The following is a 13,499-nucleotide window of genomic DNA, read 5'->3' as shown; positions in this document are numbered from 1 at the left end:
GATGAGGAGAGAGAAGAGAGAAAAAAGGAGACGAAGGAGAAGCAAAAGGGAGAGGGAGGAGAGGAGGATGAGGAAGCGATGAAAGAGAGGAGGAGAGGAGAGTTGAGATTGCGAAGATGAGGGGAAGAAGAAGAGAGAAGGTAGAGAGAAGAGGAAGGATGAGAATGAAGTGAATTAGAGGAGGAGAGAAGGAAGAATGAGGAAAGATAGAGGAAGAAGAGGCATAGGATGAGGAGAGGAAAGGAAGGGAGGAGAGAGAAGAAAGGAGGAGATTGAAGAGGAGAAGGCAGGAGGAGAGAAGAGATGGGGAGCAGGAGGAGAAGAGGAGAAGACGAGAGAAGAGGAGAGAAAGAGAGGAGAGAGAGGAGAAAGAGAAGAGAGGAGAGACACGGACGTGTGAGGAAGGAGGAGAGGACAAGGGAGGAGAGGAGAGAGGGAGGAGGAAGAGGAGGGGCAAGAAAGAGGAGAGAAGGAGAAGAAGAAGGTGAGATTGAGAAGGAGAGGAAGAGAGAGGGATGAGGGGAGTAGAGGAGGAGAGGAGGGATGATATGAGGAGAGAGGAGGGGAGAGAAGAGAGAGAATGAGGAAGGAGGGAAAGAGACGAAAAGAGAGAAAGGGAGAGAGGAGAGGAGGACAGGAGGAAGAGAAGGGAGGAGAGGAGAGGAGGAGACGGGAGGAGGAGGAAGAGAGAGAGAGATGAGGAAGAAGAGGAGAGAAAGAAGGAAGGAGGAGAAGCAAAGAGAGGAGGAGACAGGAGGGGGGAAGGGAGAAGAGCAGGGGAGGAGAGAGAAGGGGAGGGCAGGAGGAGAGGAGGAGGGAAGAGAAAAGGAGAAGAGAGGAGAGAAGGTGGAGATGAAAGAGAGGAAAGAGAGAGAGGATAGGGAGGGACGGAGATGTATGAGAATAGGAGAGATGAATGGAGAGGAGGCAGATGAGGAGAGAGAGAGGAGAGATAGGAAGGAGAGCGAGAAAGAGATGGAGAGAGGAGAGAGAGGAGAGAGGAAGAGAGAGAGTGAGGAATGACGGAGTGAAAGAGAGGAGAAGGAGAAGTGAGGATTGGAGATGAGGGGAAGAGAGAAGGAGAAAGAGAGGAAGAGGAGAGGAGAGAATGAGGAATTAGAGACGGAGATGAGGGAAGGAGATGAGGGAAGATGAGAGGAAGGAGAGGATGAGGAGAGGAGAAAGAGTGAGAGAGGAGAGAAGGAGGAGATGAAGAAGGAGAGAGAGAAGAAGGGAACAGAGGAGGGAGGAGAGAGGAGAAAGGAGAGAAAGGAGGGAGGAAGGAGATGATATGATGGAGAGATAGAGAAGGCTACACACAGGAAGCAGGATATCCTACAGCACTGTGTGTGCGTGTGTTGTGTGTGTGTGTGTGTGTGGTGTGTGTGTGTGTGTGTGTTGTGTGTTGTGTGTGTGTGTGTGTGTGTGTGTGTGTGTGCGTGCGTGCGTACGTGTGTGCGTTCATGAGTATGTGAATGCGTACTTGCGAGTAATGTGTGCGGTGTAACCATCAGCCGAAAATGGTCTGTCTGCAATTAAGACTTTTTAAATATAGTCCTTTCCAGGTTTGCATTTACAGATGCGTAATATATTGGCACCCTGCCTAGCACAATTCCCTATTACTATCAAATAAGTAGAAATTGAAACACCTTAATTCGTAACATTTTACAACTGAACAGGACCAATGAAATTAATTAAATTAAATGTGAAGGAGATGTTTCACCAAAGCCAAATTATTTCCAAATTCGAATTCATTTGTTTGGAGGGAAAAGTGAGTCTCTGAATGTTATGTGTAACTCATCTCACCTTGGCACAGGTAAGGGCCAGTACCCCCTGTGGAAAGGCAGGTGCCTACAGGGTAAAACCAGCCATTCATCTCCCCTGTGGCAAGTGGCAGGTGCCTACAGGTAAAACCAGCCATTCATTTCACCTGTGGCAAGTGGCAGGTGCCTACAGGGTAAAACCAGCCATTCATCTCCCCTGTGGCAAGTGGCAGGTGCCTACAGGGTAAAACCAGCCATTCAACTCCCCTGTGGCAAGTGGCAGGTGCCTACAGGTAAAACCAGCAATTCATCTCCCTGTGGCAAGTGGCAGTGCCTACAGGTAAAACCAGCCATTCAACTCCCCTGTGGCAAGTGCAGTGCCTACAGGGTAAAACCAGCCATTCACTCCCCTGTGGCAAGTGCAGGTGCCTACAGGGTAAAACCAGCCATTCAACTCCCCCTGTGCAAGTGGCAGGTGCCTACAGGGTAAAACCACATTCACTCCCCTTGGCAAGTGGCAGGTGCCTACAGGGTAAAACCAGCATTCATCTCCCCTGTGGCAGTGCGCAGGGCCTACGGGTAAAAAGCCATTCAACTCCCTGTGGCAATGCAGGGCTACAGGTAAAACCAAGCCATTTCATTCTCCCCTTGGCAATGCAGGTCCAAGGGAAAACCAGCCATTCAACTCCCCTGTGGCAAGTGGCAGGTGCCTACAGGGTAAAACCAGCCATTCAACCAGTATTGGAAAGAGAGAAGAGAGCCTTCTGTTCCATTGTGAAGTATATTTGACTTCCCCTGTAGAATGATTACATAATAACTTGCCATGAGAGCTTGTATACATTTCCAGACAATTTGAACAGTCTACTGTAACCCTAAACACAGCAGGACATTCTGATGAAAAGTCAGTACATGGTCGTTAAAGGCTGATTGAGACTTTTTCATGCCACAAACCTGTAAATTCACTTCAAACCTTATGTAAAATGATCAGCATGGTGGATATGATGATTATATGACCTAGTTTGCTGAACGCATAACACCCAGGAGAGACCTTTTAGCCATGTCAAGTAGACAATCAAATTCAATCAATCAAAATGTATTTATAAAGGCCTTTTGAACCTCAGCACTTGTCACAAAGTTTTAAAAGTAAAGCCATATAATTACATTGAGCTTATAAAGTGCCTTCAGGAAGTATTCACACCCCTGGACTTTTCTCACTTTTTGTTGTGTTACAGCCTTAATTTGAAATGGATTAGTTTATATGTTTTGTCACTGGCCTGCACACAATACCCCATAATGTCAAAGTGGAGTTATGTTTTTCATTTTGAAAAGCTGAAATGTCTTGACTCAATAAGTATTCAACCCTATTGTTATTGCAAGGCTAATTAAGTTCAGGAGTAAAAATGTGCTTAACAAGTCACATAACATGTTGCATGGACTCACTCTGTGTGCAATAATAGTGTTTAATAACATGATTTTTGAATGACTACCTCATCTCTGTACCCCACGCATACAATTATCTGTAAGGTGCCTCAGTCAAGCAGTGAATTTCAAGCACAGATACAACCACAAAGACCAGGGAGGTTTTCCAATGCCTGGCAAAGAAAGGCACCTATTGGTAGATGGGTAAAAATTTAAAAAAGCAGACATTGAATATCCCTTTGAACATGGTGAAGTTATTAATTACACTTTGGATGGTGTATCAATACACCCAGTCACTACAAAGATACAGGCGTCCTTCCTCACTCAGTTGCCGGAGAGGAAAGGAACCACTCAGGGATTTCACCATGAGGCCATAGGTGACCTTCTGAAACTAGCAGAGAATTCAATCAAATCATATTTTATTGTCCCATAACAAATGGGTTAGCAGATGTTATTGGTTCACATATACACATGGTTAGCAGATGTTAATTGGTCTATACACATTGGCTAGGCAGATGTTATTTGGTTCACATAACATGGTTAGGATGATATATATTGGTCATCAATACACATGGTTAGCAAGATGATTTATTGTCACAATGCACATGGTCAGCCGATGTATAAGTTGAGTCACATAACACTGGTTATGTAGAGTTATAGTGGTCACCATACACTGGTTAAGCAGATTGTTATTAGTCACATGCAATCATGTGCGTTAAGCGAATGTTATTGGTCACATACATAGCATGGTTAGCAGATGGTTATTGGTACACTATACACAGTGGATTTATGGTCCATAACATGTTGCAGTTGATTGGTACGCTACATACATGGTTAGACAGTATGTTTATTGGTCATCAATAATTCAACTATGTTAGCAAATGTTTTATTGGTCACAATACAACATGGTTAGCAGATGTTATGTTCACATCACACCATGGTTTAGCAGATAGTTATTGGTCACATCACATGGTTAGCAGATGTTATTGGTCCACTTACACAGTGGTTAGCATGTTATGTTACTTGGTCACATACACTGGTTAGCATATTAGATTATTACATTATCACTATTCGACACAACATCAGGTTAGCAAAAAGCATGCTTATTGGTCAATACACATGGTTAGCAGATGTTATGTCACATACACATGGTTTAGCACTGTTATTGGTCACATACACATGGTTGCAAGCATGTTATTGGTCACATACACATGGTTACAGACTGTTATGTGGTCTACATACACCGGCTTACGCAGATGTTAATTCGGCCATACACATGGTAATGCAGCTTGTATTGTCACATGCACATGGTTAGCGAATGTTATGGTCAACATCACACTGGTTAAGCAGGTACGATGTTTCAATATGGCTCCCAACACACATGGTTAGGGTGTTAAGTTGGTCGACTCAAGCACATGGTGGCAGATGATATATTTGATCACATACAGCGTGTGGTTTAGTGCCAGATGTTAGTTGGTTGTCAGCATGACACATGACGTTGTACCAGTATGTATTAATTATGGACACATTGACACAGTGTTAGGACAGTTATGTTAAGTTGGTCACATCGCACTGATGGTGCAGATGTAATGGTACATCACCTTGGTTGAGCATGCTGGTTATTGAGTCACTTGATTAGCACCTTGTTTATAGATGGTTGATTCTGGTTCACGAGTGTACCAATGGCGTAAGCAGAAACGTTTCGGTCCAACACACATGTAGTTACGCAGATGTATATATGGTGCACCACTAGCACGATGCGTTAGCAGATGATTATTGGTACACATAATACATAGGTTCAGATGTTAGTTGGTCTATATTTAACACATGGTTAGCAGATGTTAGTTGTACCATACACAACGGTCTGCAGTTGATTATTGAGTGTCCCGCTACACCTGGTTAACAGATGTTATTGGTCACATACACATGGTTACCAGATGTTATTGGTCACATACACATGGTTATTAGATGTTATTGGTCACATACACATGGTTAGCAGATGTTATTGGTCACATACACACAGTTAGCAGATGTTATTGCGAGTGTAGCGAAATGCTTGTGTTTCTAGTTCCAACAGTGCAGTAGTATCTAACAAGTAATATCTAACAATTCCACAACAACTACCTAATACACACAAATCTAATATATATACATATAAATATATGGATGAGCGAGTGGTATAGGCAAGATGCAATAGATGGTATAAAATACACTATGTACAGTACATATGTGATTAGTAATGCAAGTGTTACGGATACAGGTATCCTGTGTGTGTGTGTTTGTTTTCTTTCCTTCTGCCCTAGTCACAGGTGGCAGTCATCAGTCGCCAATCAGTCGCCAATCAGAAGACACACCTGCTCCTTTTCCCTTACCCAATCACATCCCCTTTCCCTTGGTTTAAAAGAATCCCAATCAGTTGTCTCTGGAGTGCTCTCTCTTTTTTGTTTTTGCACCTACATGTCACATTTATCCATTATGATGTGAGTATGTATTGTTATGGTGTATGGCTGTTTGTTTGTTGGTGGGAAAAGGGGATACCAAGACAAGTCGCCCATGGGCATACATTCCCCGTAGGAAAACGTTGTCTAAGAAACCTAGTTAGACCTGGGTGGACCACCCACTGTATTTTATTGGTTAGTTAGCTAGTGGTTATTGAAGTGGTTATTGTAGCTTAGAGGTTTTTGTATATTTATAATTTCTTTCCTTGGGTCCAGCTCAGCCCCCCCCCCCCCTTTACCGTGTGTGTAACAAATAAACGATAAGTGTTTGACGGTAGATTTAGGTTGTCTGTTGTTATTAGTTCTCACTGTTCCTTTTCACTGTTATGATTTGCATGAGATATGTTACGGGTCTCGTTTCCATCCTCCCTAGACTGCAGGGCCAAAGGGGTTCGTAACAGCAAGATATGTAAACATTATTTTAAAGTGGCATTATTAAAGTGACAAGTGATCTATTTGTTAAAGTGGTCAAGTGATTTCAAGTCTGTATGTAGACAGCAGCCTCTCTGTGTTAGTGGTGGCTATTTAACGGTGATGGCCTTGAGATTGAAGCTATTCTTTAGGCTCTCGGTCCCAGCTTTGATGCACCTGTACTGACCTCACCTTCTGGATGGTAACGGTGTGAACAGGCAGTGGCTCGGGTGGTTGTTGACCTTGATGATCTTTTTGGCCTTCCTGTGACATCGGGTGCTGTAGGTGTCCTGGAGGGCAGGTCGTTTCCCCCCGGTGATGCGTTGTGCAGACCGCACCACCCTCTGGAGAGCCCTGGAGAGTTTAATGGCTGTGGTAGGAGAAAACGGAGGATGGACCAAACACATTGCAGTTACTCCATAATACTAACCTAATTGACATAGTGAAAAGAAGGAAGCCTGTACAGAATAAAAATATTCCAAAATATGCATCCTGTTTGCAACAAGGCACTAAAGAAATACTGCACTAAATGTGGCACAGCAATTAACTTTTTGTCCTGAATATAAAGTGTTATGTTTGGGAGAAATCCAACACATTACTGAGTACCACTCCATATATTGAAACAAGTTGGTGGCTGCATCATGTTATGGGTATGCTTGTAGTCATTAAGGACTGGGGAGTTTTTCAGGCAAAAAAAAATAAACGGAATGAAGCTAAGCACAGGCAAAATCCTAGTGGAAAACCTTGTTCAGTGTACTTTCCACCAGACACTAGGAGATGAATTCATCTTTCAGCAGGACAATAACCTAAAAGACAAGGCCAAATTTACACTGCAGTTGCTCACCAAGAAGACAGTGAATATTCCTGAGTGGCTGAGTTACAGTTTTGACTTAAATCTACTTAAAAATGTATAGAAAGACCTGAATGGTTGTCTAGCAATGATCAACAACCAATTTGACAGAGCTTAAGGAATTTTAAAAAGAATAATGGGAAAATGTTGCACAATCCAGGTGTGGAAAGCTCTTAGAAACTTACCCAGAAAGACTCACAGCTGTAATTATTGCCAAATGTACTTTTACAAAGTATTGACTCAGAGTTGTGAATTTATGTAATTTATATTTCTGTATTTATTTTTCAATACATTTACTGAAATTCCAAAAACATGTTTTCACTTTGTCATTATGGGGTATTGTGTGTAGATTAATGAGAAGAAACAAATGATATTTAATACATTTTTAATTCAGGCTTTAAGACAACAACATGTGTAATAGGTCAAGTGGTGTGAATACTTTCTGAAGGCTCTTTAGAAGTACAGGATCTCTATTACCGGTGATGTAGTGGTCTCGCTTTCTCATGTCTCGCTGTGTGGCCACCCTTTGACCGGTGGACACATCTGCTTGTCTTGCGGCACTGTGTGTGTGTGTGTGTGTGGGTGGGTGGGTGGGTGGGTGTGTGATTCTGTATGTATACACAAATATAAGCATCCAGTGACTACAAGAGTATTGGGAGCTGTAGTGGTGGTGGTACCTGGGAGGCAAATATCCACTATCCATAACTTGGACAATGCTGGCAACATTCGTCCTTCCAACATGTTGTACGGTGTGTTTCCAGATCACCCACATCTTTGCAAAGATTCTGATCTCGCACACTCTGTCTCGTGTCAACATTGAAAAAAACAAATTCATAAATGATTTTGGACGTATTGTATGTTCGTGTGCATATCTGAGGTTGTGAATCATCACCATGTTTATACGGAGTTCTTCACTGCAGAGTGGCTTTGGTTACCCAGCCCTAACCCTTTGGTGTAGTACCCAGACGATTAACCCTTTAGTTACCCAGACCTAACCCGTTTGGTTAGTTACCCAAGACTTAACCCTTTAGTTACCCAGCCCTAACCCTTTGTTAGTTACCAGACTTAACCTTAGATTACCAGCTAACCCATTTGAGTTAGTACCAGACATTCCCTTAGTTACCCAGACTTAAACCTTTAGTTTCCCAGCCTTAACCCTTGAGTACCCAGCCCTAACCCTTTGGTTATTACCCAGACTTAACCTTTATTTCCCAGCTAACATTTGTACCAACTTCCTTTTACTTCCAGCCCTCAACCCTTGTAGTTACCCGAGCCCTTAACCCTTTAGTTACCCAGCCTTAACCCTTAGTTAACACCTAACCTTTAGTTACCCAGCCTTAACCTTAGTTACCAGCCTTACCATTTAACGCCCTTAAACCTGTCAGCTAACTTCGTTAACCACCTACCTTCACTAACTTGGTTAGTTCCCCTTTAGTTACCCAGCCCTTAACACCCTTTTAGTTATCCCGCGCCTGTATAACCCCTTTTTTTTACCGCTTAACCCTTTAGTTAACCCAGCCCTAACCCTTTTAGTTAACCAGCCTTAACCCTTTAGTTAACCCAGCCTTAACCCCTTTAGTTCCCCCAGCCTTATACCCTTTAGTTACCCAGCCTTAACCCTTTAGTAACCAGCCTTAACCTTTAGTTACCCAGCCTTAACCCTTTAGTTACCCAGCCTTAACCTTTAGTTACCAGCCTACCTTTAGATACCCAGCCCTTAACCCTTAGTTACCCAGCCTTAACCCTTTGTTACCCAGCCTTAACCCTTTGGTTACCCAGACTTAACCCTTTAGTTACCCAGCCTTAACCCTTTAGTTACCCAGCCTTAAACCTTTAGTTACCCAGCCTTAACCTTTAGTTAACCAGCCTTAACCCTTTTAGTTACCAGCCTTAACCCTTTGTTACCCAGCCTTAACCTTAGTTACCCAGCCTAACCCTTATACCTAGCCTTACCTTATTAGCCTTAACCTTTAGTTAACCAGCCTTAACCCTTTTAGTTACCCAGCCAAAAGGAAAAAACTAAGAATATCGAACAGGGAGCTAAAAAGAAGGCAGCTAATAAGTATACCGACATAGAAGCTTTGAATAAAATACTGTAGTCGGACTTGGTTCAGGGAGCGATGTGGACGAGGATTTCGACACATGACCGACGAAGATTGCTTTCTAGAAGGATTGGATCCACTTTTAGATCTGTAAGTAAATTATTTTCATGACTTTATAAAGCTAATTTACTATATGTATTATGTTTTTTATAAGTTGTCTGCTTTAGAGGATCGATCGATTATGATTTTCAAAGCCGATAACGATACTGATTATTAGAGGACCAAAAAATGCTGATTACTGATTAATCGGACGATTTTTACATATTATTTGTAATAATGACAATTACAACAATTCTGAATGAACAATGAACACTTTATTTAGATTAATATAATACATAAAATAAAATCTATTTAGTCTCAAATAAATAATGAACATGCTCAATTTGGTTTAAATAATGCAAAAAAACACAGTGTTGAGAAGAAAGTAAAAGTGCAATATGTGCCATGTAAAAAGCTAACGTTTTAGTTCCTTGCTCAGAACATATGAAAGTGTGGTTCAATAATTCCAGTTAAGAAGTTTTATGTTGTAGATTATGATAGGAATTATGAAGTGTCGACTATTTCTCTCTATGCCATTTTGATTTCATATACCTTTGACTATTGGATGTTCTAATAGGCACTTTAGTATTGCCAGCCTAATCTCAGAGTTGATAGGCTTGAGATCATAAACAGCGCTGTGATTCAAGCATTGCTAAGAGCTGCTGGCATTAATCTTTACGAGCCTGCTGCTGCCTACCACCGCTCAGTCAGACTGCTCTATCAAATATCAAAGCATAGACTTAATATATAATATAATTAACCCAGAAATAGGCCGCCTTGGTACATTTCAATTGGTCAAATCCGGAAACTATCATTTTGAAAACAAAACGTTTATTCTTTCAGTGAAATACGGAACCGTTACGTATTTTATCGAACGAGTGGCATCCCTAAGTCTAAATATTGCTGTTACATTGCACAACCTTCAATGTTATGTCAAAATTATGTCAAATTCTGGCAAAAAAGTTCACAACGAGCCAGGCAGCCCAAACTGTTGCATATACCCTAAGTCTGCGTGCAATAAACACAAGAGAAGTGACACAATTTCCCTAGTTAATATTGCCTGCTAACATGAATTTCTTTTAACCAAATATGCAGGTTGATATACTTCTGTGTATTGATTTTAAGATAGGCATGGATGTTTATGGTTAGGTACATTTGTGCAACGATTGTGCTTTTTTCGCGAATGCACTTTTGTTAAAACATCACCCGTTCGGCGAAGTAAGCTGTGATTCGATGATAAATTAACAGGCACCACATTGATTATATGCAACGCAACACAAGCTAGTTAACCTAGTAATATCATCAACCATGTGTAGTTAACTAGTGATTATGTGAAGATTGATTGATTTTTATAAGGTAAGTTTAATGCTAGAGCCTCTTAGGGATCCCTTAAAGCGCCAATCCCTTTAGCGGGATCGATTTGACAACTTCCGGTGAAATTGCAGAGCGCCAAATTCAAACTACAGAAATATCAATATTCAACATTCATGAAAATATAAGTGTAATACATCAAAATATAGCTTAACTTCTTGTTAATCCAGCCGCTGTGTCAGATTTTAAAAAGGCTTTACGGCGAATGCTCACCATGCGATTATCTGAGGACAGCGCCCTGCATACAAACACATGAAAATCATTTTTCAACCAGGCAGGTGCGACACAAAAGTCAGAAATAACGATATAATAAATGCCTTACCTTTGAAGATCTTCTTCTTTTTGCAATCCCAAATGTCTCAGTGACATAATGAATGGTCGTTTTGTTCGATAAATTCCTTCTTTATATCCCCAAAATGTCAATTTATTTGGCGTGTTTGATTCAGAAATACACCGGTTCAAACTCGCCCAACATGACTACAAAGTATCTAATAAATGACCTGTAAACTTGGTCCAAACATTTCAAACAACGTTCCTAATCCAACCTCGGGTTGTAAATAATTGATCAAATTTAAGACGGGATAATCTGTTCCCAATACCGAAGAAAAATAACACGCTCCTGTTTACGCGCAACAAAAGACTAGGGACCTTCAGATTGACACGTACAAAGAACAGCACTACTTCTTCATTTCTCAAAAAAAAAAACATCGACCAATTTCTAAAGACTGTTGACATCTAGTGGAAGCCATAGGAACTGCAACCAGGTTCCTAATAAATAGGGTTTCCCATAGAAACCATTGGAAAATCCTATGACCTCAATTTTTTCCCTCCTGGATGGTTTGTCCTCGAGGTTTCGCCTGCCAAATCAGTTCTGTTATACTCACAGACAGTATTTTAACAGTTTTAGAAACTTTAGAGTGTTTTCCATCCAGATCTACCAATTATATGCATATCCTTGCTTCTGGACCTGAGTAACAGGCAGTTTACTTTGGGCACGCTTTTCATCCGGACGTCAAAATTTTGCCACCTAGCCTAAAGAAGCTCTAGCTAGCAGCTTACCTTGGCTCCTTGCTGCACTCGCGTAACAGGTAGTCAGCCTGCCACGCAGTTTCCTCGTGGAATGCAATGTAATCGGCCATAATTGGCGTCCAAAAATGCCGATTACCGATTGTTATGAAAACTTGAAATTGGCCATAATTAATCGGCCATGCCTATGTAACAAGTCATTTCAATGTTATATAATTCCAAAGTAGCTATTGTCTATGTTTCTGTTAGTTCACTGTTTGCTGTTCTAAGTTTCATCCGTGTAACTTTGGAGAGGCCACTAAACTCTCATGGCCATTGTTAATTTGTGGTTCTCACCTCTGTCTTTGTCTCCAAAGTGGTACTGTTTTACGTGAGTCACTGTACAGATAAAGTTTAGGCCTGGAGTTTTTACTTCACAGTAATGTCGTTTTGTAAATTTGGTCAACTGTAATTCTGTGTGTCACACAACAATATATCCCTTTATTTTATTATTTATTGGAGGATGCAGAGGATTTGTATGATGACGTTTGGGAGCCACCCCTCTACAGCAAGCGCCCCCGCCGGTCAAGGTCTTCACCCCTCTACTGCAAGCGCCCCCGCCGGTCAAGGTCTTCACCCCTCTACGGAGGATGCAGAGGATTTGTATGATGACGTTTGGGCCACCCCTCTACAGCAAGCGGCCCCGCGGTCAAGGTCTTCACCCCTCTACTGCAAGCGCCCCGCCGGTCAAGGTCTTTCACCCCTCTACAGCAAGCGGCCCCGCCGGTCAAGGTCTTCACCCCCTCTACGCAAGGCCCCCGCCGGTCAAGGTCTTCACCCTCTACTGCAGCGCCCCCGCCGGTCAAGTCTTCACCACTCTACTGCAAGCGCTCCCAGCCGGTCAAGTCTTCACCCCTCTACTGCAAGCGCCCCGCCGGTCAAGTCTTCACCCCTCTACAGCAAGCGCCCGCCGGTCAAGTCTTTCACCCTCTACTGCAAGCGCCCCCGCCGGTCAAGGTCTTCACCCCTCTACTGCAACGCCCCCGCGGTCAAAGTCTTCACCCTCTACAGCAAGCGCCCCCGCGTCAAGGTCTTCACCCCTCTACTGCAAGCGCCCCGCCGGTCAAGGTCTTCACCCCTCTACTGCAAGCGCCCCCGCCGGTCAGGTCTTCACCCCTCTACAGCAAGCCCCCCGCCGGTCAAGGTCTTCACCCCTCTACTGCAAGCGCCCCGCCGGTCAAGGTCTTCACCCCTCTATAGCAAGCGCCCCCGCCGTCAAGGTCTTCACCCCTCTACCTGCAAGCGCCCCCGCGGTCAAGGTCTTCACCCCCTACAGCAAGCGCCCCCGCGGTCAAGGCCTCACCCCTCTACAGCAAGCGCCCCCGCCGGTCAAGCCTTCACCCCTTTACAGCAAGCGCCCCCGCCGTCAAGGTCTTCACCCTCGTTACAGCAAGCCCCCGCCGGTCAAGGCCTCACCCCTCTACAGCAAGCGCCCCGCCCGGTCAAGTCTTCACCCCTCCCCAGCAAGCGCCCCCGCCGGTCAAGGTCTTCACCCCTCTACAGCAAGCGCCCCGCCGGTCAAGGTCTTCACCCCTCCAGCAACGCCCCCGCCGGTCCAAGTCTCACCCCTCTACAGCAAGCGCCCCGCCGGTCAAGTCTTCACCCCTCTACAGCAAGCCGCCCCGCCTGTCAAGGTCTTCACCCCTCTACGCAAGCGCCCCCGCCGGTCAAGGGTCTTCACCCCTCCCAGCAAGCGCCCCCGCCGGTCAAGGTCTTCACCCCTCTACAGCAAGCGCCCCCGCCGGTCAAGGTCCTTCACCCTCTACAGCAAGCGCCCCGCCGGTCAAGTCTTCACCCCTCTACAGCAAGCCCCCCGCCGGTCAGGTCTTCACCCCTCTAACAGCAAGCGCCCCGCCGGTCAAGGTCTTCACCCTCTACAGCAAGCGCCCCCGCCGGTCTAAGTCTTCACCCCTCTACAGCAAGCGCCCCGCCGGTCAGGTCACCTCTCAAGGCCGCGTCAAGTCTTACCCTCTACAGCAAG

The 13,499-nt window shown here is 44.0% G+C and overlaps 1 protein-coding gene across 1 annotated transcript in view; it reads left to right on the top strand.

Annotated features, from left to right (window-relative positions):
• LOC111968280 (uncharacterized) overlaps positions 1-13,419 on the top strand; it is a 28,266-nt gene extending 14,847 nt beyond the window's left edge. The window contains exon 2 of the mRNA XM_070445045.1: positions 12,028-13,419. Coding sequence (XP_070301146.1) covers positions 12,028-13,419 — 1,392 coding nt within the window. The remainder of the gene's footprint in view (positions 1-12,027) is intronic.
• The last annotated feature ends 80 nt before the right edge of the window (positions 13,420-13,499 follow it).

This window comes from Salvelinus sp. IW2-2015, linkage group LG8 (genome assembly GCF_002910315.2).
Source record: "Salvelinus sp. IW2-2015 linkage group LG8, ASM291031v2, whole genome shotgun sequence".
Classification (NCBI taxonomy): domain Eukaryota; kingdom Metazoa; phylum Chordata; class Actinopteri; order Salmoniformes; family Salmonidae; genus Salvelinus; species Salvelinus sp. IW2-2015.
This window is presented reverse-complemented; position numbering and strand designations above follow the sequence as displayed.